General features: G+C 35.9%; 1 protein-coding gene across 2 annotated transcripts; it reads right to left on the reverse strand.

Annotated features, from left to right (window-relative positions):
• Window positions 1–737: 737 nt before the first annotated feature.
• BNIP2 (BCL2 interacting protein 2) lies at window positions 738–27534 on the reverse strand. 2 transcript variants are annotated; one of them, XM_019657544.1, is made up of 11 exons: window positions 27251–27534; window positions 18222–18328; window positions 17316–17383; window positions 16542–16718; window positions 14646–14822; window positions 11497–11599; window positions 10118–10249; window positions 8871–8957; window positions 8653–8751; window positions 7871–7906; window positions 738–5370 (listed from the first exon to the last, which is right to left on the reverse strand). In XM_019657544.1, the coding sequence occupies exons 2-11, from the start codon at window positions 18269–18271 to the stop codon at window positions 5319–5321; spliced, it is 981 nt and encodes a 326-aa protein (XP_019513089.1). In that variant the 5' UTR covers window positions 18272–18328; window positions 27251–27534; the 3' UTR covers window positions 738–5318. The 2 variants fall into 2 exon arrangements, with proteins under 2 accessions (XP_019513089.1, XP_019513090.1); XM_019657545.1 differs by lacking the exon at window positions 7871–7906.

Raw genomic sequence — 27534 nt, forward strand, 5'->3', positions numbered from 1 at the left:
AGGTTTACGAAATCATTCATCAGGGAATTATAATTTTTAGAGACTAATCTCCATTCTAAGATGCACAATTACGAAATGCTAGGTAGTCACATTTTATGCCTGAGGTGTATTCAGGGTTACTACTGTTGAAGGCCTTGCAATGATAAATTGAAGACAGATTCTGAAGACCACAGCAGGTATTTATTTACCATGCAAAATAGGGTTGTAATTAATTTGGCCCAGCAAACTTTTCATTTTAATTTGGGAAAATTTGTATTTAGTATTTGTTCCTAATGCAAGGCAAATACTTCTTTATTTTGAGCTAATATCCCAATTGGTAGCCTAACTGTGGATTAAACGCAGTAGTAATGTGCACAGCTATTTGCCATTAAGTAGCTGAATAGTAATTAAAGAATAAATGCAAAAACAACTGCTACCAGGTGGAACCTCTCAGCAGGTCTATAGCTAAACAAGCTCTGATTTGTGCCGTGTTTTCAGCCACTTATTGATTTCATCGCTGATTCTCCACTAACTAAAATAATTCTAAACTATGAAACACAAAGTTTGATTACAGTTAAGATGTTTAAAATTAAAGTAGGGGTAACTCCTCACCCCTCTGAACAGTAGGAAGTAGCACTCAGATTACAGAAAGAGAAACAAGTAAAAGTCTAAAACTATTCGAAAGGTATACAAGGTAACTCAGTGTAAAAATTTAGCAACAATGGAAGACAGAAAAAAGTGATAAAATGAGTCAAAAACAAACTTTCCAATTAATTTATTTAAATTCATTAATGTTGCAAAAATATGATGTGCAACAGATCAGGACACAAGTTACTGTATTCCTAACAAGTCAAAGAAAAAATATTACATCTCTTCAGTAAATCAAGACAATCCTAGTATTTCTCACATGGACCACATCAACGTCGTCTTGCACATAGTCATCAGAACTGAATTTCTCACACTGGAAAATGACAGCACTAGGCTAGGCAACATCTGAATAGTAAAGTTATCACAGTACATTAATTGTCTAAATGGCAACATGCGAACCAATGGTAAGGAAAAAAATTTGAATTTTTGAAATATGTATCAAAGTGCATTAGTATCTAACAAACTCTGATTTGTGTTCTTTTTGAATGATGGCCCAAGGGCTGTGCAAGTCAGTGGCCCTTGACACCAATATTTACTAGCTAGGTTTATGTAAATAAACTGTTTAAGGGGTACAACTTTAGAAAGTCCGTATATAAAAAGTGCAGTGGAGTAGCTGGTATTATTTTCCAAATTCCTTCTTAGCCACACTGAATATGAAAATAAAAATTTCAAAATGCAAATATTTTAAATTCTTGTACAATGTTTTGTAAGACAGGATCATACAGCTATCTGAAGCAAACAGCTTAATAGAATTCTTTATTAATTTGAAAGCATTAAACCCTTGATTTTTTACCTGGTATCTGATTTGTCATTAAGTGCTTTTTTGGTAAACTTTTCATAGCATTTTTAAGTAGTTCTCAAAACATAAAAGATTAAGTAATTTGTCATATACCATTGCAACAAATAATTCTGTTCCAATTTTAGTGTCATTCCTTACTGTTCAACACATTACCTTATTTTCAATTACCATTTACAACTTTAAAGGAAAGTTACAATTTGGGGACTCACCACTGATCTAATTTATTCAGAATCTTGTGATGGGAAGAAGGGAGTGAAAGGCTCCCTAGGTAATTCTTCTGTACTTTAGAACATCCCACTTCCCTAACCAACTGATCTGCCCATGCAAATCTAAATTCTTGACTCTCTCCCAGAAACTTAAATAACACAATTCCTGTTTCCTATGACAAGGTAAACTCTACAAGAATAATTGGTCTAACTTATAAATACATAATTCCTCTACCTACCCCATCCTTTTGAGATCTGTGATCCATTTCTCAAAAATCTATATATGATGGGGAAAATATAGGCATGAAAATGAAATAGAATGGGGTAGCAATCTATTTTCAGCCTCTTCCCTACCCCCTTCTGATTGAGCAATGTTAGCAATTTTCCAATTATAACGGGAAAAGGAAGCGTGAAGCTACTGTGATCTTATATACAACCTTACCAATCTCATCAGGAAACTGGCCTATATTCAAGCCGATGTATCCTAATGCTAACTTATCAATTGAAGAAATCTAAAAAGCCACTTCCTGCATTGAATCACTTTCAAATTCCCTGAGCACACAAATTAAAACAGCCAAATAGTAATGCTATATAGTCATTTACAAAAAAAATCTCTATCAAAAATCAGATCCCTAAACTTTTTAAATGCTGGAATTGCAGTTGAAGAATTTCAAGCTACTGATATTTACTTATCAATCAGCAAATTTTGGTATTCAGTGCAGTTACTAAAAAGTTATGTCCATTTTGGAAGACTACATTTACCAACCATGATGTATGAAAATAACCTAGTCCTAAACTTTAATTTGAGCACTGTAAATGCTGACCCTCTCTGTTCAAATTTGCTTCTGTATGAAGGGACAAAGCAGAGGAAAATATGAATTCTCATTATAGGTATTAACAGCCTTTCCCCCCTTCACTCTAGTCTCTTTCTTCACATTTTCTGTGTAATCTGCAGGTTTTCCTGCTGGATACAAGAAATGGTACCAATAGCAGCCACACAAAGTACTTCCCTTAACAGGGACACATTCAGTGGCATCTTAGGTAACAGCTAACTCTTTACCCCTTTATAGTTTTCTTCTGCTTACTTCCTTGTTATCTTCCTTTCAAACTACCTGCTAGGCCCTACTTCGATTCATGTCTATTACTCAACCTCCTGAGTTAAAGGCTTAATTGTTAAGCTTAAACTGCAAAGTCAATAGTAGTATCTTTCCTTAGGAATATGACCAAGCAGAACACAATCAAATTACTTTACATGAGCAACTTTTCACTAAAAAGGGGCACTCAGAGCCCAAGTGTAACAGCAACAACAAAAGTGAAAGATGCATCAAATTAAACCATTTAAATCAAATCCATGAACCAAGCAGAAAGATAAAATAGTTACAAGTACTTTCACCTCAAGCAGTAGTGAAAAATTAAAAATCAAATGATACGGGGAAAATGTTACATAGCTACAAATTACAAATAAACTTAAAACTGCCTTCCCTCTAATAATTATGATCTTAAGTCCTACAATTATGAAACATTTATTATGAGGCAAGTCCATATACTAGATTCCATTAAGGTGTAGGTCAGAGCAGGTATCCTTCGAGTCTACTGATTCCCAGCATATCCTTTCATTATATTCCAAATGTTATCACTGTTCCATCTTAATGTTCTAATAGAATATAGGCGACTTCTACTTAAAAAAAAAATTTAGGAAAACACACCACTTTTGTAACAAACTGTATCTGTAGTTAGGAACAATGCTTGCAAAAGGAAAAGTTAATAAACAAAACAAAGTGTTGAAAAGGAAGAACTGGGTACTTGATGTGGAGGAAAACCACCTATTTAAAAAGCACAGCCCATTTTAAGCGAGATGATGACTTACAGATAAAAGACTACTTAAAGCGTTCTACAAATATAAACTCTAATTACAATTCAATTCAATGATCCTTTATTCATAATCCTCATATGGTAAAGTCAGAAGGAATGCCTAAGTTATTGTTAGTTTGCTTTTTCAGTACAAAGTATTTCTAACATTTGATCAAGCTATAATGGTTTTAACTTTATTCACTGTAATGACATTAGTTAGGATCTGCATACAGCTGTGGGATCCAAGTTAAGTCAGGAGGTTGCTGAGGAATGTCTTATCCTGTGAATCCTCCAGCATCTCCCATAATTGGACTTAAGTTGGCATGCCAAGTTTGACTGAGGGCAAAAAAGTAAAGTAAAATTCACTTTTGTAGTAGAAACCTTATACTAAAAATGGCAATGACAAAAGCCACATGTGTGTTCAGTGTAGGACAGAGTAAATCTTAAAACTGTAGCTCTCATCCACTTCAGTTTTGCTACTCTTGGACACTCTTTTGTAAATTACCGTCTAGGTAGGGACAGAGTGTACCAAGTTTACCAAATACATATAAGTCACACAAGTATATGACACAATATTAGATCAATCTGTTGTTTTAGGATGGTTTTGTGGGTAAATTAAGTTCTGTTTGGCAGCATAAGTACAATTTATTTCAATGTAGAGTCAAGGTACTTACCAAATTAAACAAGTTTATATGCTTATATCAAATGTGTCATCCCAAACAGCGTATAATATAATGATGCTCTAAAACTTACAAAATAACTTAATTTACAGTACTGTCAACATGATTCAATAGGAAATGTGAAAACACACCATATCTGACTAGGTCAAACACCTACGAAGTTGAAATAACTGATATGGAAGTATTTTGGTAAAGTGCCCACATTGAGAGCAGGTAAAAAAGCAGCTCCTGGTGTCTACAGAAAACTAGTGACAGTGAATGACTCATTGCATTCTCTGAATACTACGCTGCACTCACACAAATTCAGGAGAGTGAAACCCTGGACACAGCTTACTTCACATTAGTGAACAAACCTAAGATTTTTATAAAGATCTGACTTTTGGCCAGAAGATAAAATGTCCTATATACATATATATACAATTCTTAGACGCTTCAATTCTCTAGTTCTAAAAATGGCTTTTTGACTTATCTTTAAGTTTAAAAAGGAAAAAGTGTGCAATGCACTTGTATTTGTGCTTCTGAATTAAGGAACAATATACATTAAGTGATAAAAAAATCTTAGGATGGTACTAACCTATTGAGAATGTACATGACCTTTGGGTATTCATGACCAGTTCAACTGTCCCTCCCTCACTGTATGAGCCACTTTATTTTTTTTAAGTTATCCAGGAAATGTAGTTAACCATTTACAAAACACAAAAATTCTAACATGCATTTTACAAAATCATGGTCTTATTATTTACCTGTATATTCTTCCACAAGACAGGTATACATTAAAAAATATTGCTCAAACCATAAAAATATATATTATCTCTTTCCTTTACCATTTAGGCATATAAATATTTTACTGAAGAAGATGCATCATTCAATAAACAAATGCAAAAACCGCTTTATATAAAGTGTGGTTCTCTGCTTTTAGCAATATAAAATAGAAAATGATTATAATATAATTAGCTAGTTAAGAGCTAAATTCAAGAGATTTGCAAACCAATACAGCAGTGAACAGTCCCTTATATAAAAGTCCATTGAGAGAAAGTCAAGTCAATTTTGTAACAGGTTACATAAAAATTAGGGCCAATAAATGCATTATAAATGCAAAAAAGAGCATTGCTTCACCAGCACATTCTTCAGTCGTGTTTGGACTAGATGCCAAACTTACTGTTCACTTTTTGGTTCATCTTGTTTTCCATTAAGCTCTTGATCAACTCTGTTTAATGAAAAACATTATAGATAATAAAACACCAACAACTGAACAATTTTCTTTCTAAAAACAATGACTACTTTTAGTATAGAATATTATTCTGTTAAAAACAAAGCTTTGCAAAGAAGCAGGCATAGTAAAAAAGGTTACCAAACATTTCCCCAACCAGGAAAGATAATTTTTCAACTGGCAAGAATAATGTGACTGTTGTTTCTTTTAAGATTATAAAATACTTACATACAAATGTACATAAACTTTATTAAAAGTTCAAATTACAACAGACATATTGAAATGTTGAATTGTAGCACCGCTGGGGCAGGGAGCTAAGTGATAATAGTATTAGGAAAAACAATTCTCTTGAAAATGATTTTGTTAAGTGAAATATTAAAATGCCACTATAGTCATGAGCTGCATCAACGTTTCAATGAGTCATGGACTGCATATATGGCAATGGTCCCATAAGATTATAATAGAGCTGAAAATTCCCATTGCCTAGTGACGTAACGCCATAGTGCAACACAATACACTACATCAGTGTCCTAGGCCTTCACATTCACTCAGCACTCACTCACTGACTCACTCAGAGCAACTTCCAGTCCTGTAAGCTCCATCCATGGCAAGTGCCCTATACAGGTGGACCACTTTTAAATCTTTTATATTGTATTTTTACTGTAACTTTTCCATGTTTAGATAAACATTTACCACTGTTACAATTGCTGTAAAAGTACAGTTACAGCATGTACAGGTTTACATGCTGTACAGGTTTGTCACCTAGCAGTAACAGGCTATATACCATGTGGCCTAGGTGTGTAGTAGGCTATCTATCCCCTCTAGATTTATGTGTGTGCACTCTAAGATGTTCGCACAATGAAGAACTAGCCTAACGACACATTTCTTAGGACATATCCCCATCGTTAGGCTACACATGATTGTACTTGAACACTCAATTTTTGTACTCTCCTTATCACCAGTGCTTATCATAGAGATTTCCACCTTAAGTAAGCTCCTCAACTTGTAGCCTCTGTTAACTTTCCATTTTAAAAACATGCCCCTCTACATATTTTTAAAACTTGAATGTTATTTTCAAATTGACAAGGATTTATTTTTTTTTAAGGCTAAAGAAACTTTGTACAAAAACTAAGAAGTACCTAAAAGAAACTTTGTACAAAAACTAAGAAGCACCTGTAATGATTCCATTTAAGGTTAAGCAAAAGTAAAAAATAAAATAATAAGATAAAATAGTAGTGGTAAGTTTTAAACAATACATTAAAAGAAAGTATACAGTTCCACTAAATTATTTAATTACTAAATTATTTAACAGGTAATTAAATATCAATACTAAGAACGTTGTAAAAAGGCATAATATAGCAGATTTCATCAATAAAGGCAATTCATTTTGAAATCCACGAATAAGCTGGCTTCAAAATATTCTACAATTACAGATTATATTTTTAATTTTAGCCACTTGTCTGGCAAATGCACACAAATGCCTAGAAAAAAAATGAGAAATTAGCAAGATCTAAAATCACTGTCCATCTCTCTGTTAAAATGCTTTGTTAAACTGTAAAGTGTCATAGAAATGTAAAGCTATGATTCTATCACATGGTCAATTGAATTCTTGTTTATCAACAGAGCCAAAACATGTTCAAAGTTAAGAATGTTCCAGTTCCAGTTACTTATATTTGGTTCCTTAGAATGGTTCAAATGATAACTACATATAAATTTCTCAGCTTCTTTCTTAAGAAAGATTGTATTAAACTGTATTGCTAATTGTCAGTATTTTAAAAGTCCATTAAGTTAGATCAAAATCTGACACTTTTAAAAATTACTATTATATATAAAATGTTACCTGTTTTATACCCTTGCCTTTCATCTTCTATGCCAAGGTATTAATAGATAATAGTTTGTTATGCTCAAAGCAGAAGTATTCGAAATTAAATTTATGATGGAAAGCAGAGTGTTTAAACTATTAAATGGTACATTGAACTTTTAGGTATTTTATCACATGTAGAATTTGACTGGTTAGCAGGCCACTTAAGCGTACAAGGAAATCAATCTTGGTTAGCCAAAGAATACATGCACTGCAAATATAATCAACCCCAGGAAAATAAACATTTCTTTAAAAAGTGCACACGTATTTCAAAAGGACAAGTTACAGATTTAAAAAATACAGTGTAACAGAGAGTCTTAAAAGTAATTGGTTTTTCAAGTAATAGTCTTTGTAATTTTTCTGTTTTTACCATCAATATTTGTACCAAAGAGTAGGAGGATGGGCTATAGCCTTTAATTCCTAATTGGCATTATATATGGTATTAAAACAGAGTGAATCCTGGCCATATTCAGCATCAGGAACTCTGGATTCACTCTGTATTTGAATTCTGGGGTATATTTATATTTACAAATGCAATTATCTTTGTCTACAAGCTAACCAACCAATAAGGAAGAGTTAGTCTGTGCAATGCAAATGGACTAGTCTAGATGCAACCCAGTCAAGGTGTGCATATACCTTTTTTGTTTCTTTTTTAACTTTTCTTCTTCATACCTTGGTAGGGAAGAGTTATTTCAGTAAATATACATGTTATGAAGATGAACAAAAAACTCAAAAAAAGGCACTAAATATAAAATCATACAAGTTTGCAGGCAAAACCAAAAATATTTAATACACTGATGTAGAAAGTCAAAACTGACTTAAGAAATATGGCTTTGACACATTAAACAGACTAAAATCTCAGATTAACAGAAAAAACTTTTTTCTACTTTATAGTACTGTGATACTTAGGTATTTATGTTAACAGCCTCTACCAAGTCCTCTTAAAAGTTAGATGGAAGTAGGTGAATTTGGTAAACAGAATAAATTCCAGCCACTGTAAAGTATGAAAGTTATGCTGATATAAATAATATCTTATTTCTCTAGTACTATGATTATTCCATGTCATGATGAGCTTATTCAAATTAGGAGAGCAGCATGTTTAAGTTTGGAGAATGTTCTCTAGTACTGACCAAACATGAAATCAACTCTTAGACTGTATCCAGTCTTTACAAATATAAATGAATCACATGCAAAAATAATTTTTCTTACTACTTCATCTGATATCCTTATGAAAATGGTGACTTTTGGGGAAGGTGTTGAAAAATGGCTTCTTCCCCCTTTTTTTTGTTATAAAAACAAGAGAAGTTACAAAATATGTATAATATAAAAGTGAGAAAAAATGATATTGAAAAATATTTGCCTCTTGCACATCAACATATAAAGATCCAACACAAGAAAAGAAATAAAACAAAACATACTGTTTTATGCATTCTGGTATGCCAACATATTCCATGGGGACAAGTTCCGCTAGTTCTGCCAAATTGAAGACATATCTAATTTTTTGGCTGAATTTTGAGCTATGGAAGAAAATAAAAATAATTACCTCAATATTTCTGACCAACAGAACTGACAAGAAATTCATACAAGGAGTTTGTGTTTTTGCTTTTTTTTAAGTCAAAGGCTCTCAGAAAATTACCTAATAAATGGTCTTGTAACAGCCAGAAGTGTTCTGATAAACCAAGAGGGATGTACAATGATTAGAGATTTTAGGTTTTTCCGTAACCTGGAATTAAAAAAAGAAAGACAATTTAAAAAGCTCTACAAATTCTAATGCTAGAAGGTAAGACATCACTAAGTATGTAGAAATATACACAAAAAATTAATTGAAAATCTCTCATCCAAAAGTTTTCATTTAGATGTTATATTCCTTCAAAGACAAGAAAATACACTCTTGAATTCTGATGGTCTCTCCCACTGCTCTGAAATAAACTTTACTTCATTTGGCTAAATTTATGTATAGCCTGTTGATAACTTTCTCCTAGCATACATTCACTTGTCTTTTGGACTCTGTCAACCACTGATAAGAGGTCAATACTGAACACAGAAGTAAACTGTTTTTCTTTTTTTCAGGAGTAGGGGAAAAGAAGAAAACTGGTACTAATTTCTTCAACACCATGAAAGGCACTGTACAGGCAGAAAGGTAGGAGTGGAGATCACCAAAGGAACAGGCAATATAGAAGTCTAACACTTCTATTAAAAATTAAGGACATTATTCTAGACAACTTAAAATGACCAAATAAAAACTGTTTTATCACACATATTTCACACTTAAGTAAAGTGATTAAGGATTTTTTTTAAATCACAAGAACTAGCCAACATCATAATTATGTATGAAGAGAAACCTATTAATGGGTCTGAGTTGATTAAAGTAGTTTGAATTAGCTATGGTCAAATCAAACCAATTGGAGGATCAAAGTTCCTTCCATTAGCATGGATGACTAACTCCCAGGGAAATATACTTCCAGAGCTCATTCCAAAGAAAGATGATAGCTAAACAAGCACCTTAACATAAAATATGCTAACACTATAAATTAGACAAAATTCAGAATGTAATAAAATAGAAAATGTATTAAATTCTCTATCGTTTCCCAAAATGTAAATTATAAGAAAATGTTCAATGTTGTATATATAAGGAGGAATAAAGAGCTATTATGTAAGTCGGTTTTAAAGAATTAAAGTCATTCTTTATAAAACAGATCAAAATTAATTTCTTTCATAACACTAAAATACAGTCTTAAGAAAACAGAAACTTGCTATGAAATTAATAAATGTAATTTAGGAAGTAGACACATGGTACCTTTAAGTGGTAACAGAAGATAAAATTTAATCTCATAAGGCCATTATAAAAATTATTCAGACTAGCTTTCAACTTGTGTTAAGTACCTTCTATCAATTTGCTGGTAGCATTTCCTGAGCCATCCCAGGCTGGGCATTTTTCTTCGAGTTGTTGCACCATTTAAATAAACTATCATGTAGTTTTCTGCTACTAATAGCTCCAAAGTGCCAATAACATACCTGTAAAAACAAACTAAACTTAAGACTTAAATGTAACTTTGCAGAACCCAACTAGGTTATCCAAATTATACAGTTCCCTTCCCTCCCCTTCAATGATAGCAAAATAATTAATAATTTAAATTGCATTAATTGGTATGATTATTTAAAAAGTTCTTATTTTATTTTTAAAATTATTTGTATTTATTGAGGTAACACTAAATTCTTATCTTTGAGAAACACATACTGAAATGTTTATAGACGAAATGACAGGATATCTAAGATTTGCTTCAAAATTAGACAGTGGGGGCAGTATAAATTGCAGGAATGAAGTATACATTAATAATTGTGAAAGTGGATGATTGGTACACAAATATTCAATATATTTCTCTTTACCTCTGTATATGTCTGAAATTTTCCACAACAAAGTTTAAAAAAAAAAACCCCACTAACTTAAGAAATAGAATGAGTCTGTGGAAATAAAACAGAACTGGGGCCAGCCGAGTGGCGCGTTGGTTAAGAGTTGGCTTGGGATGCCAGCTCTGGGCAGCTGGGCCCCGGTTCGGATTCCACATGAGGACCAGTGATGCTGTGCCCTCTACAGCTAAGATGGTGAACAACAGCTCGACCTGGAGCTGGGCTGCCGTGAGTCGCCAGTGACGGTGTAGGCTGCAGTGAGGCTGCCATAAGCTACTGTGAGTGGCTAGCTGCTAGTGTGAGCGGCTGGCAGCTAGTGTGAGCGGCTGGCAGCCGGCATGAGCTGCCAAGAGCTGCCATCTAGTGGCCAGCGACCGATCTGCCTCACCCGGGAAGAATGCAATGTTAATACCAACATGGGCCAGTGAAGCGGCGGCGTCCACAACTAGACTGAAGAACAAAAGTACAGCAACTTGTCTGTTCCCCTGCCCCGATTAAAAAACAAACAAAAAAACCAGAACTGTTTCAGCCTAGTTACATTTGGCTTCTAGGGGATAAATGTAATTTATCCATATAATTTGAAATGAAAGTCACCTCTTTATACTCAATGTGTCCTCATATGTAAAATAAAGAAGTTGGGACAGATAATCTGAAATGCCCATTCCAGTTTGAAAATAACAATTTTTTTCTGTCTAGTTGGAAAACGAATAGTTTCATAATGCCAAATAATTAAGTACTTAAAGAACCAGAAGTGGGATATTTATAGTTTTTACCCAGCTAAAGTTCAATGCCTCAAACTGGACATCTAATTAACTCAGAATTACGTCCAAACATTTTTGTGAAGATATACTTACTTAAAGAGATTGTCCATCAGGTATCTATAGTTAGGTTGCCCACTTTCAGGCATAAAGCAGACGGCAAACACAACAATGGCATTTAATCCATCCCCATAATATCCTGAAAAAGAAACCAAGGGTAAAACCGTCAGCATGATTTTACTGTCAAGATTTTTCTGGCTGATAGAGTAGAGTGGTCTACTACCTTCTTCTACACATTTCTGGATCAAAAAGTATTATCATTTTTTTTTTTTAAAGAGCTTTAAATCCCCTCTTTTCAAAAACAATAAAATTTGAAGAGGAAAGGGTGGGCATAAAAACTAGAAACTCACTTAAACCAGCATAATCAGAAAGCCAGGCTTATTTTAGCAAGTAGACAAATACAGTGATATAATCCAAGCAGACACAACAGTACTTGCAATAAAACATTCTTATACAACTTAGGGTTAAAGTGGGGGCTTTTTAAAAAGTAGTTTTACATTCAATGATGCCTAGCATTTTATAGACTTGAGGGTAATAATACCTAAGAGAAGATCATATCTCTTGATATAATTATAAATGAAGACAAACAGTGCTAGAATGTGTTATGTTTCAATTATAATCTCTAGATATTAAGCTGTATCCAGTAACAAATATTTTTGCTTTAACTTTCATTTCTGTTTACAAACATGCACTGAAAAGGTTTGAACATTTCAAGTACATTAGGATCTTTACTACCTTTCTTTTTTTTTTTTTTTTCAAGTAGCTCTATTCTTAATTTTTTTTTTCTTTTTTAAAGATTTTTTTTTTTAATTGGGGAATTGGGGGGATGGGAACAGTGCTGGGGGATTGGGGGAAGGGGAACAGACAAGTTGCTGTTGTTTTGTTCTTCAGTTTAGTTGTGGAGGACGTTGCTTCACTGGCCCAAGTTGGCACCATCATTGCGCTCTTCCCAGGTGAGGCAGATCAGTCGCCGGCCTCTGGACAGCCGCTCACTGCGGCTGCTGGCTACACACGGTAGCCCATGGCAACCCACTGCCACAGGGACTGCAGCCCACGCCGTCGCCAGCGACTCACGGCAGCCCAGCTCCAGGTTGAGCTGTTGTTCAGCATCTTAGCTGTGGAGGGCAGTGTCACTGGCCCTCATATGTGGGATCCGAACCGGGGCCCTCTGGCATCCCAAGCGAGTTCTTAACCATCGCGCCACTCGGCTGGCCCGTGTACTACCTTTCTTAATCCCTTAGTCACAAAACATACTGTGATAATTCAATAGGATAAAAGCCCTAACTATCTTCCCATAAAAATAAAGTATTGTTTCTGAAAAATATTATGTTTAAACCATGAGGTAGTTCTTACAACTTGCTTCCTATGAACTAGATGAATTAATGCATCTGTGGACTTCCTGATCCAGATTATCCTGAGGTTTTTTTCTATATGATTAAATTAGGCAGAATAATGTAACTGCAAATATTCAAGTGATTTGCTTTCAGATGAATGAAATCTACGGAAATAATTTGGGGAATGCATTTGGTAGAAAGTAAATGAAGTAGAAATGACTCTACATGAAAAAACCAATCTGCTTGACCTATGTGGCCCCGTCCTGCATCGGGAGGATTTCAGGTAACGTGACATGCTCTACAGAGTGAGCTGTGTTTTGACTACCACTAACATTCTGGCTGCTTACATAGTGCCTAGGTAAACTTCTAAATAGAGCACAAACTGTTAGAAGTTATAACTATACTTCAGAGCTTTACCTATTTGACTTGTAAATGTCTTAAGGGAAGGGACAGAGCCTTATGTTTTTGTATATCTCACAAATATGCAAAGTAGGTGCTCCATAAAAATGTAGAATGAACTAGTTCTCTACTTTGTGGTAAAGATGAATGAGTTGTTCAGTGTTTTAAGGTAAATTAAGAGTCATAGTTTAAAAAGCCAGGTTTTATTTATATCCGCAAAAGACTGTACAAGAATGTTCATGGCATTCTTAATCATAATAGATCAAACTTAAAACAGCTAACATGTCCACCAAAAGAAGAATGGACAAGCAAACTGTGGTTTACCCACACAATAGAACAGCACTTGGCAAAGAAATGAACTACAGATGCATGCAACAATATGGATGAATCTCAAAAACATGCTGCACATAAGAAGTAGACCAAAGAGTGTACTCTATGATCCCAGGTACATGAAATTCTAGAACAGGCAAAACTAATCATGGGGTAGACACTGGCATAGTGGTTACTAGAGAGGAGGTATTTCTTGGGAGGGAGTATTAGATAATTTTCTGGAACAATGAAAATGTTCTCTATATCTAGGGATGTAGGGTATATAAGGTTATATGAATATATGTCAAAACTCACTGAATTGTACACTTAAGATTAGAGCATTTGTAAGTGAAATAGGTCAAACAGAAGACAAATACTGTATAATATCACTTACATGTGGAATCTAAAAAGAGAAACAGAAACTAGAATGGTGGTTATTAGGGGCTGGAGAGAAGGGGAGATGTTGGTCAGAGTACAAATGTCCAGTTAGAAGATGAGTAAGTTCTAGGGATCTAATGTATAGCATGGTGACTACAGTTAATAATACTATGTGTGCTTATGCAGTTAATAATAATATTATGTGCTTGAAAGTTGCCCAGAGAGTAAATTTTTAAATGTTCTTACCACACAAAAAAAATGATAATTATGTGACCTCAAGCAGGTGCTGGCTAAGGCTCTGGTGGTAATCATTTTGCAATATGTAAGTGTATCAATCAGATCAACATGCTGTACACCTTAAATTTATAATAGTATATGTCAGTTATATCTCAATGAAGCTGGGAAAAAATATGCAAATAGTACAAAAAAAAGGACTAGAGTATTTCACTGTATATAAATTATAAATTATAAATGGATAAAAAGGGGAGAAAGTCAAGTCCCAGTTTTGGGAGGGGTCTAGAGATGGGGTGGGAGAGACACAGTTTTCACTGCACACTTACACCTTTCGAACTTACTATATCCATGTATTAACAATTTTTAAACGTTGGCTTTATCCTTTTACTTCAAACCTGATATATTTCTAAAATGACATGACAAACGTTTATTATGCTTTGAAATTGTGTAATATCAAGGGAGAGTTTCTTTAAGCATTTAGGTTTCTGATATTGCATTAAGAAATCTGAACACCCTTTGCCTAACTCTTACCTCCATGGCTGATAACTTTTTTATAGGGTTCAATTGCCTTCATATCAACCCTGTGGTCCTGTTCTCCAATTCTGAACATACGCCAGCGTCGTCCATCTTCTTTTTCCTCTGCTGCTGTGTATTTGGTAATTGAATCTTTCCTAATAACTTCAGTAGTTTTGGGTTTGGGAAGATCATCTGTCAAAATAAAAGGTTTTTGAATTCCAAATTGTTATTTATACCATAAAAATCAAATTACATGTTAACCACTTTACTATCTAATTAGAACGTTCAGAGAATTTTTCATGATACTCTCTATGGAATTTTAAGTATTTCTTCCATAATAGAGGAAAAGACTTGCTCTTGATACAAGGCCATTTTATGCTTTTTAGAGATCCTGGTTCTTTAACTTTTTTTTGTATTGCCTAATTCATAAAGCACCTAATTACAGTGCAATGCATATTCATAGGTTCAGAAAAGATAATTCATACAGCCATCAAAATCTTAGTACATTGACCCTACAATGCCTTTCCAGGCTGTTTATAACAACACTGCCTTTGACAGCTATCAACACTGTAATTACTTAAAGTAATCATCTGGGAGCAAACTGTTTTTTTGTTGTTGTTGAGCACATAAATTATTCCCCAAACATTATAATACCAGATAGACAGTGGTTAACTAGTCAATGCTTATTTCTCATTTGATCAGTTTTATAAAGCAGAAATTTATTGATAATATTCTGAAGTACACATGCAAAAGAATATTTTAAATTGACATTAGCCAAAGCATAAGCACCAATGATTAGGTGTAATTTGTATTTCAAGATTGCATTTTAGTTGATTTTTAATGATGTAATGATTTTTGAAATTTTAGTATCATAGTCCTTACCAAAAGATGGGGGAGGGGAACCTACTGCATGTTAGTTGTTTGTTTCCAAGATAAAGCTCTTAACGGAAAATATCCTTCCAGGAAATGACTACAGCAGCATTAAAGAAAGAGACAAAACACATAGGCAGAAAACTATTTCAGTATCTTTATAAAATATTGCTTATTACTGGACTGCTTACTGAACCAGTAAAACAGGCAAGAAAAAAGGAACAAAAGGTACAGCAAGCATATTGAGGATCTTACTTTTTCCTGTAGAAAGATACTTAGTGCTAAACACTGCTTTGAAGTAAAAATCATTTTAAAGATGGAATATATATATAAATTATTAACAACTATACAAAGATACTGTAGACAACAATTATCTAATTATAGAAAGCACGCAAAGCAAAACACATAACAACTCCCTTGAATGCCAAATAACAAATGATAAGGAATATAAGGTTCGGGGGCTAAGAGTATACTTTAATTCACGGTGGTTCTTTACAAAATGCAGCACTATCAGGTAAGCCCCTTTCAAAAATCACGCTCAGAAACTCCCTTCACAACTCCCTCTCTGCAAACCCTTAACTACTTTTAGCACATTCCCTAAAGTATGTTCCTTTAAAGCTTTTTTCCCTAAAGTATGTCCCTTCAAAGCTTTTTTCTTAGCTGATCAACTGAATATAAGAATATGCCATAATTATCAAGCAGTATTTTGGGAGCAACCTTGAAAAAATATAACTTTACAGAATTGGGCAATTAAGAAAATAAAATAAAATAAAATAAAGCCACTTGTGTAATCTACTATATCCAGTTTGAATCCATGAGACTATTCAGTGCTAGCAGGATTTCGTATCTTAGTAAAAAATATATCAACTTTACAAAGAATATCATATTTCAACAAAATCCTTTAATCATTGATTATAGTTGGTTTCATGATCAAGTTTTAAGTTTTCCCAATTATCCTAATATGAGAATGTCATTATAAAACATGTATGTATATAAAGACATTCATTAATAAAAGGTCAGATAAAACAATGAAAGATTTACCTTCCCACTCAAATTCATTACTGTTTTCTGATGGTGTGTCTAAGCCATCTAAGTCAATCTCCCCACTTTCGTCCAAATCATCTGACAATACAGAGCCATCGCTAGGATCCAGGGTCAGGCTAATGTCTGGAGCCATCAGTTTCTTTCTTACTTTATTTCCATTAACTTCTAGTGAGTCTGGAATGGGTAAAACAAAGTGAAATACACATGAGAAGGAATGCTTAAATGTCACTTCATCCTTAGGGAAAATAACATTAATTAAACACAATTCCAAAGCAGTAATTTACAACTATGGATTTTGATCACTACATCATGGCAAGATGATGTATCCCAGCAAGGATATGTCTTTTTAAACAATAGATGCAGACCTCTCACTACTAAAAATGATCTCCTTTCACCCTTTTAATGTGGAAATTTTCAAAGATCAAGGATATGTACTTGGAAAGTTAAATTTCCAAAAACTTCCAAAGCATTCCAAAAATGATTTCCTCAATAGTCAACTTATCCTTTGGCTTCCTATAATGGAACACTGAGTATATTTTTGACAAAGAAATGTGTTCAAAAATAGCACAGTTAAATCTATTATTTTAAATATATGGTGATGGAAAGAGAACTGACTCCGGGTTGTGAACACACAATGTGATATACAGATGATGTATTACAGAATTGTACACCCAAAATCTATGTAACTTTGCTAACAATTGTCACCCCAATGAACTTTAATTAAAAAAAAAATCTATCATTTTACTGAAACTAAAAGTATCAAGTTCTTACCAGGCTGGCTCTCTGGTCCAGTTACAGTTAATATATCTGCTTCAATACTATCATCTTCTGGTAAAGGTCTAGAAGACACAGACATACTTTTTAACTAAGAAATTTAAAAAAACACACCTTTTTTTGAAGTTCAAAGCTCTATTAAAAATAGCTTATAGAAACTATTACGTGGAAAACTGAATAAAGCAGTGTTTCTTAAGCTTTAGTACTTTACAAACCACTTTTAAAGAAAGTATTTTCAGACTGTCAGAGTTGACTTACATATTTATATAAGTAACACATAAAAGTAGATCTAAATTCCTATGTAGCTGCTCTTAAATACAACTGTAAAGCAAATAAAAAATTATAAACCTACAAAATGCATGAATTTAATGTGATGTATGATACAATGTATGCTAAAGCTAAATTGTTACTAACAATGGGAATATGGTAAAGAGGGCTACAATTCTTTAGAGTTCAACATTTCTACATTATTATTACCATCATGTATTATGCAATGACTCAGTACTCCTACCAGCTGTCCATATTCCAACTGCTAAGAACTTTACTGTGCATTGGATGATTTTTTGACCACGATGGAATGGAAGCATCATTTAAATATAAGGTCTGCAAAACATCATGCTGTATGCCTCAAATTTAGTGATATATGTCAATTATTTCTCAAAAAAATTGGAAAAACAACAAGGTCTGCCTTTGCTCTTTTCTATTAACCCACCTGGTGCCAATACAATTTTAAATACAAATGAAAATGTGTCAAGGTAGCTGGCCAGATGATCTAGGAAATCCTTGCATATTTATTTAATATGCTTTTGCTTAAAAGCACAAAATTTAGCCCAATGTTATACTACAGTAAAGAAATTTAGAAGTTTTGCTTTAAATCTGTTTTCATTTAAAAGTATTGCTCACATTGGAAAATCTTCATCTTGCCATTCTTCCTTAAGTTCCACACCTTCCATCCTCAGCTTGGACTCAATGTCAACTACCAACTCCTGATACTCCCGAGAGCCAATGTCCTGTGAAAAGAAAAAAAATTTTTTTTAAACATTTTTATTAAAAATATAGCTTACAATATTATATTAGTTAGGTATACGCCATGGTTATTCAACATTTATATAATTAGAAGCAACCACCATGATAAGTCCAGCAACCATCTGACACTGTACCATACTATCACAATATTATTGACTATGTTCCCTATGTGTACATTACATCCCCATGACTTATTTGTTTTATATTGGAAATTTGAACCTCTTATTCCCCTTCACCTTCCTCCCCTGTTTAAAATTTTTCAATTACAGCTGACATTCAATATTATTTTATATTAATTTCAGGTGCACAGCATACTGGTTAGACATTTACATATATAATTTAAGAAGTGATCCCCCTGACTAGTGTAGTACCTACTTAGCACTATATATAGCTATTACCATATCATTGACCAAATTCCCTATGCTTCATTTTATATTCCCATGACTATTCTGTAACTAGTATTTGCCGGCGTATAAGACGATTTTTTGGCCCTGAAAAATATGCCTCCAAGTGGGGGGTCGTCTTATACGCCAGGTACACTTCAGATAGACTGCCCATAGTGCTTGCCCCGTGCCATAGTGGCCTCCCGATGCCCGCCCACTTCATTCCACATACCGTTCAGGCATCAGCAGCGCTGCTGGGTGTATGCTCGGCTGTTATGCGATTTTGCTGTTATGCGATTTTACCACACTCGCAAAATCGCACACAGCCGACCATACACCCAGTATGATAGCGCAAAATCGCGAATCGCGATTTATGTATATGTTTGATTACATACAGCCTTGTGACAGTTTTCCTGCATGTCATAAGCATTTGAATATAAATATAAATGTTGAAATCAAATCTGATATTGTTTTACCTTTTATTTGGTGTGTGGAAGGTGTGCGGAAGAGGGGGTAGTCTTATACGGCGAGTATATAACAAACTCTGTATTTTGAGTGGAAATGATAGGGGGTCGTCTTATACGCCCAGTCGTCTTATACGCCGGCAAATATGTACTAATTTGTACTTCTTAATCCCTTTGCCTTCTTCACCTGTCCCCCAAACCCCTCCCATCTATCACCCTGATAAATTTAGTACCCATCTGACACCATACATAGTTATATTATTATTGACTATATTCCTTATGATATACCTGACATCCCCAATGACTGTAACAACCAACATGTACTTCTTAATACCTTCCCTTTTCACCCACCCCATCTGGCAACCATCAAAATGTTCTCTGTATCTATGAGTTTATTTGTTTTGTTTACTTTGTTTTTTAGATTCCACATATTAGCGAAATCACATTGCATCTGTCTATCTCTGACATGTTCCACTCAGCACAATACCCTCCACGCCGCCGCAGATGGCAAGAACCCATTCTATTCCACAGGCAGAGGAAAAATTTACAACTTATTTTCCACTTTACTTTTCATCTGCTGAAAAGGTGCAATAATCTTAGACCTCCATCTTATCACCCACAGAGCTAAAGCTCAATCATCTGGCCATGAAATCAATGTACTGGGTCACAACTACCACTTTAAAAGAAAGTTAGAATAGAAAACAGTATATATATTCATATTTGTTTTTAGCTGCATCTATGCATGTGTGTCCCAGGTTGTGATTTAAAATTTATTAGGTATTGTGAATTATGTAAAAAAATAATTGGTGGGGAGGAAGGAATAAGTATGTTCTTTACTCTAGATCCATAATTAAATTTTCTGTCCTGGATTGAGGTTGATTCTAGAACTTGAACACTAATAAATACCATTTATACTTATAATTCAGCAGAGCTAAGTGGTATGCTGTCATTTATATTTCCTTTTCTATAGCTTCAACCACAATTCCTGAGCCATTTAAAAAAAACTATTCAGCAACTGTCCAGTAAATGAATTATGCTACATTTTGATTTGCATCATATCTATACCATGTTTTTCTCATATAGTTTAGCATAAGTTTTCAGATAGTGAACTTAGTGAATATTTTTGTTCATGCAACTACAAGTTTTAACTTAAGCCATAAATTTTAGTTTTTCCAAGGAAGGATGTGGGTGCCAATATCCTCATTTTACCAAGTTAGGAACCTAGAAATTGGTTTGGTTGATGGAATAAGAAATAGGGGTTTAAATACATTATCTAAGAAGTCATGAAGATCAACTGGTTAACAGTGCAACAAAAACTGTGACAACTTTGGGAGCAAGAACTAAATGAATATTTAGTTCACTTACATGAAAGTAAGTCGATAGATGTCTAAAGTTATTTATTAAAAAAGCAGTAAAACATATAGCATTTTCTTTTTAAAGATTTTATTGGGAAATTGGGGGAGGGAACAGCGTTGGGTAATCGGGAAAGGGGAACAGACAAGTTGCTGTCCTTTTGTTCTTCAGTCTAGTTGTGGAGGACGTTGCTTCACTGGCCCACGTTGGTATTGTGATCATTGTGCTATTCCCGGCTGAGGCAAATCGGTCGCCGGCCAATGGACGGCCGGCCACTCATACTGTCTGCCGGCCACTCACAGCTCACCCTACCTCCACTGCAGCAGGGGCTGCAGCCTAGGCCATCGCCTCAAGGCAGCCCAGCTCCCGGTTGGGCTGTTGTTCACCATCTTAGCTGTAGAGGGCGCAGCATCAGTGGCCCTCATGTGGGATCCGAACTGGTGGCCCTGCTGCTCAGAGCTCGCACTCCTAAATGAACTCTTAACCAACGAGCCACTCGGCCAGCTCCATACAGCATTTCTTAAGAGATAGACAGTAACACTAGATATCACTAGAAGTATTAAAATCAATGTTAAAAGCAGTTGACACCAATGGAAGAAGAAAAAGAATGGGATGGAGGAAATGACTGATTCTTTTCATAGTAAATCTTTCCAAACTATTGGACTTTTAAAACCATGTATGGGGGCTGGTCAAGTGGCTCGTTGGGTAAGAGTTGGCTTGGGAGCATGAGCTCTGAGCAGCAGTGCTGCTGGTTTGGATCCCACATGGGGCCAGTGACGCTGAGCCCTCTACAGCTAAGATGGTGAACAACAGCTCGACCTGGAGCTGGGCTGCCGTGAGTCGCCAGCGACGGCATAGCTGCAGTGGGCTGCCTTGAGCTACCGTGAGCGGCTAGCAGCTGACGTGAGCTACCGTGAGCCTCCGTCCAATGGCCAGCAACCGACTGCCTACCCCGGGAAGAGAGCAATGATCATAATACCAACATTGGCCAGTGAAGCGACTGAAGAACAAAAGGACAGCAACTTGTGTGTTCCCCTTCCCCAATTCCCCAATAAAATCTTTTAAAAAAACAAAAAAACCATGTATGAATAACTTTTAAAAACACTTATCAAATAAAACAAATGGCGCGAGCCATTCACATTCACTTCACCTAGTCTTCTAAAACACGTGGTCATGTTTTATGGTTGCCTTATCTGCTATGCCACTACAATACTCAAAAGATGCACAAAGTTGTACAGAAAAAGCTTTGTTTCAGAACAATAAAATTACACTGCAAAGTTTCTAAAGTTTTAGATTTCACATGATGAACTATATTTCTATCTCTGCCAAAACTGGGCTGACTCTTTCCAGGTTGAATTCTTACATACACTCACGTGGACGTTTCAAACATTATCAAAAGGTTTCAATTTTTGAGGACCCAATTGCTAGCACAGCAAAGTGGCAAATGCTGTCTTTTCCCTACCAACATATCTGCTTTGAAAAGTCAGTTCATTCATATATAAGAGTAAGGCATTTTTAATTATCTGGGAAAACAGTGAGCTAGGTAATTTTGAGACATTAATAAAAACACACTTAAAATACAATAATTTTGACCTATTTCACATTTTCTGTTTCTAATATATAGCCTGCACTTTAAAGTGCAGATCATTTTCAATGATTACTTCATAGGTTGTTCTCTGACAGCAACTCTTCCTCTGTGTAGAGGAAAATAAACAAAAAAGGGATACCTACGTTAATAAAATACCTCTTTTATTTATAATACCAAATTAGTTAAAACAAAACAACAAAACAAAATTATGGCCAAAAAAAAGCCCAAATACTTAATACTTATTACTCTACAATTATGGTCAGCGGAGATGGAAGCATTCCATTACTAAAGGTTGAAAACTGATAGTCTCTTCCAAGTTTTAATTCACTATATTTCTTTCTTTTTTTTTTAGCTGAGCCATCCTGCCACCTGTTGGCAGCTCAGTGGCAGCTCAGCTTGGGCCGGGAATCGAACTGGTGACCATGTTGCTCAGAGCTCACACTCTTGAGCGAGCTCTTAACCAACTGAGCCACTCGGTCAGCCCAACTGTATTTCTCAATGTTTCCTCAAGTCTTTGATACTCACTCTAAAGTGAACAAATATATCCCTAAATCCAATAATCAGAAAAGCTTTCCATTATTTTGTCCCACCTTTTTACTGGTTGTTGGGAAAATATCAGGATGCTTCTGGGTATCTTTTTCAAGTACCCCACAAACGTAGAAAAATATTAACTATTTCAAAAGCAAGCGACTGAAAGTCGCTACCACTGTATTCCCAACACCAAGCACAGTACCTGGAACATAATAGGCCTGTAAACACTAGTTAAATGAATAAATACTTAATTGTAAGGTATGACACTAGACAGGACAGCAAGCCTTTCTTTTGCTGAATTTCTTAGGCTTAATTTTGTCATTAAACCATATAAAGAAGCTTCCTTTTATGTTTTACCCCTCAAAGAGTGTACTGAAAATATTTGGGACAATCTATACATTTGCAATATTAATTTCTGTTGGTAAAATTATTCCTTGTTTGCAAGAGAAAATATGTATCTTGTAAAATTCTAGAAGATAAACCATGCATGCCTTTTAGCTGCTTTACCACTTGAACAAGTCTATCGCTAGAAAACAGCCCCTCTAAGCACAAGACAGCTCAAGTACTTCAGCTCTCTCAGCCGATTCATTCAATTTTTACTTTAATATCATACTGACATGGGATGTTAATACTCCATAACATATAAACATGGTATTCAGTTTGGGGATAAATAAATAGGCTAGTTAAACAGAACCTAGGAGGAGAGATAAAGAGATTCACTTTTGACCATTTCATCATGAACTTTAGGGGGAAAAGTACACTAGGTAGATAAAAACAGTTCAAATAATTGAGAGTGCTGTTCTTGGAAACACTTTATCATCAGCAACTGTAAGAACAGGAAACAAACAAGAAAGGAGCAATATAAGCACATCTACTTTAAAGGAAATCAGGGTATTGCTGACACAAGTTAACTGTGGCTGTTTCCCATTTTTTTGTTCATAGTCGTTGAAAATTAGAATGGGGAAATAAAACTTTACAGTGCTGTTTGTTAAAATAACCTAATGCAACAGGAATATCCTGATTTCTTAACAGACTAGTGATAGTTGTGGCACATCATTACTAATGTCAGGTATCAGTGGAGGTCATTTAAAAAAAATTCAAAACAGCCACTCACCTTTAGTGAGGTTAAAAATCAAGGATATAATGGATTTCCTCCTGACACACCTTCAGAAGGGAGGTGTAGTGGTAAATTTAACCAAGAAGGGGTTTTCCCCACGCAGCTTAGCAATATAAACAAAAATTAAATATTAAGATATTTAGAAATATCTGCATTTTACATGGTAGCTTTACTATGTAGTTTAACACTACTGCTGGAATAGGTGCTAGTAACCACATTTATGCTGAAATCAATTACAACTGGCAGAAGGAAATGCCCAGGCAAGGCTTTCACTTCCCCATTTAAATGAAAGGGATTCATTCTAAATATTTAGGTTCACTTTTTCTTATGAGGTTGGCAACATGGGTAGCACCACAGGAAAATAATTTAGGCCATCCTATGTGTTTATGACAATCACCAAAACACCCCTGGAGAAATCCTATATGCTTTCTTGAGAGCAATGTCATGTAGGATTTTAAGAATGAAATGACACGGGCTGGCCAAGTGGCGTGTTGGTTAAGAGTTGGCTTGGGACACCAGCTCTGAGCAGCAGGGCCCTGGTTCAGATCCCACATGAGGGCCAGTGATGCTGCGCCCTCTACAGCTAAGATGATGAACAACAGCTCCACCTGGAGCTGGGCTGCCATGAGTCGCTGGCCATGGCGTAGGCTTCCATTAGCTACCGTGAGCGGCTGTCCACTGGCTGGCAGACTGATCTGCCTCAGCCGGAAGAGCGCAATGATCACAATACCAACATGGGCCAGTGAAGCGATCTTCTCCACAACTAGACTGAAGAACAAAATGACAGCAACCAGCAACTTGTCTATTCCCCTCCCTAAATTCCCCAATAAAATCTTAAAAAAAAAAAAAAGAATAAAATGACACAATGTCACCTTACAAGAACCACCTGTTAGAGTGGCTATTATCAAAAGGAGAAGAAATAACAAGCATTAGTGAGGATGTGGAGAAAAAGGAACCTTCGTGCACTGTTAGTGTGAATGTAAATTGGTGCAGCCACTATGGAAAACAGTATGGAGGTTCCTCAAAAAATTAAAAATGCTGTAAAAATACCATATGATCCAGCAATTTCACTTCTGGGTATTTATCCAAAGGAAATGAAATCACTATCTCGAAAAGATATATGCACTTCCATGTTTATTGCAGCATTATTTACAACAGCCAATTGTAAGTCACCTAAGTGTCCATCAGTGGATGAACGGTTAAAGAAAATGTGGTGTGTGTACACACACACACACACACACACACACACACACACACACACACACACAAAGTGAAGTAATTCAGACAGAGAAAGACAAATACTCTATGATCTCACATATATATGGAGTCTAAAAAAACAAAACCCCCACCAAACTGAGTTCATAGATACAGAGTACATATTGGTGGGTGACAGCGGTGGGGGTGGGGTGGGGGGAGCGAGGGGACTGTGAAAAACAAGTGAAGGTACAAATTTCCAGTTATAAAATAAGTCCTGGAGATGTAATGTACAGCATGGTGACTACAGTTAATATTGTATTACACATTTGAAAGTTGCTTAGATCTTAAAAGTTTACATTACAAGAAAAAAATTTTTTGTAACTATGTGTGATGTCATTTCATATTTCATAATATACAAATACTGAGTCATACTGTACAGCTGAAACTAATACGTTATGTCAATTATACCTCAATTAAAAAAAAGAATAAAATGAGATACTCTATTGGAATTGTTCAGACAAAATTCAAGAAAAATTACAACAGTGCTGACTTTTCTCAAAATCGTGAAAATAAAGCAAAGTATAATTACACCACCTTATAAAAGGTACATTTATTAAATTACCAGTAAGAACATACTGGAGATTCTCTGAGACCTTTAAAATGATTTAAGTCTCATAACTGATCTCTAACACTTTGTTGCAGAGTTACAAATATAATTTTGGAATATTGTCATATTATATTAATATTCTGCTTTATAGAACATAAGCTTAATAAGACATCTTTTGATCCACTGTCAGCCAAGGTTAGTTTATTGGATCTGGCTAAATATACTACTTTTCTTGGATGCCTTCCTTCCTCATTTCCCTTTTTACCAGTATTATTTCAGATGGCATGAACAGAACTGCTTTCCCAAAGAGTGCTTTCCATGTTTACTAATCACTTGTACATTCATCATCTCATATGTACCAACCAATAATTTGGTGAGGTATAAAACACTGGGGTTATTGTCCTCATTTTATCTTATATATGAGGCAAATGACACTACATCCTGGTTCCCAGACCTAGACTGTTTCTAATACAGCACAGTATCTCGAGTTCACTGGCAACTTTATACAGAATAAGCCTGTAATGCCAGATTTGGTTACACTTGGCTTCAAAGGTCTTGTAATGCCTACAAGACGATCTAGTTCAAGCTCGATGTTTGCAGAAGTGGATCTGTCATACTTTCTGTCTAAGCCCAACAATATTAGGCTGCAACAATGGAGATTATGAAGATTAAGAATTGAGTTCAGAGAAAATGTAAAATGACAAGAACTAAGAAGATGTGTACTCGTAAGATCATAAAGAAAACATTCTGCAGGGTAACTAGGTTGGGTAACTTCAGTTACAATTTTGAGGAATCTTACTCATTTACCAATTGCAGAATTATAAAATAATAAAGAACCCGTTTATTTTTTTTTAAATTTATAAAATTAAGCATTAAGAGAAATAGAGATCCTAATAAAAAAAGATGAGGATGAAGAAACTAAAATGCAACCACACTTCAAGTAACATGGAAGGCGCTATGACTACCTAGACGAACATGACAAAAGCTGTTCTCTCAGCTCCCGGGACAGACAGATAAGGGAAGTTTCAAAGCAACGTAACAGATCCGAATAAAGTTTTCATTTAACATGAGTTGACCTAATACATCTCCAGTGGCATCAGGTGCACCCAGGAAACCCAAATTTTTGTCCGTTATTTAGGCAAAAGGTAGCGTCTGAATCAACGCAGGAACCCGGCTTTTGCACGTAAGAGATCTATTAAAGCCCTGATTACAAACGCCAATTCCGTGTTTTATTCTCCGAGGGTACGAGGCACCTCAGAAGTGCAGCCTTCTTTGTTCTACACACCAAGACGGACGCTGGTCATAACAGGGGACCAACGTGGCCCAGTCACCGCACCCAGATCGGGGTGTGTGCGGGCGGGAGGGGGGCCGAGAAAGGGGCAGGTTCCATCCCGAGCACAATCACCACAAACGGAAAAGGGGGTGGATGCGGACGGCGGGACAAAGATGGTAAATGCAAACAAGAGCCGAGCCAAGGGCGGGGGCCTAAGCAGGGCGGGGATCCGGGAAGCGTCTCCCGGGCAGGTTCTATGGCGCCCCCTACAAAGGATAACCCTCTGGGCTTCCTTTCTCCCGCCGACCGGGGACACGAGACCCTCAGACGCCCGCCCCTAGGCCTGTTCCCCGCCCAGACCCACCGTACCCAGTTTTCCCGAGCCGCACTCACCCCGGAGGAAGCCTTGGCCCCCTCGTCTTCTTCGCCCCTCCAGGCCTGCGACGTGGGGCTGACGGCCAGGTCGCAGAAAGTAGTAGCGCCGAGCGGAGCCCGCTCCCCTCGGACGGCGGTGGAGACCCGGGCCCAGTATCCCGATCACAGCAGCAACTGTAGCGGCAGCGCAGGAGCTGACCCGGATGCAGACAGCGGCCCCGGAGGAAGTGACTGCATCCCCACCTCCTACAGGCGCTGCAGCCCGCGGTGGCGGAGGCGTGGCGTCTTCTTGAAACCAAAGA

Source organism: Hipposideros armiger, unplaced genomic scaffold (assembly GCF_001890085.2).
Source record: "Hipposideros armiger isolate ML-2016 unplaced genomic scaffold, ASM189008v1 scaffold_276, whole genome shotgun sequence".
In the NCBI taxonomy this organism is placed as follows: domain Eukaryota; kingdom Metazoa; phylum Chordata; class Mammalia; order Chiroptera; family Hipposideridae; genus Hipposideros; species Hipposideros armiger.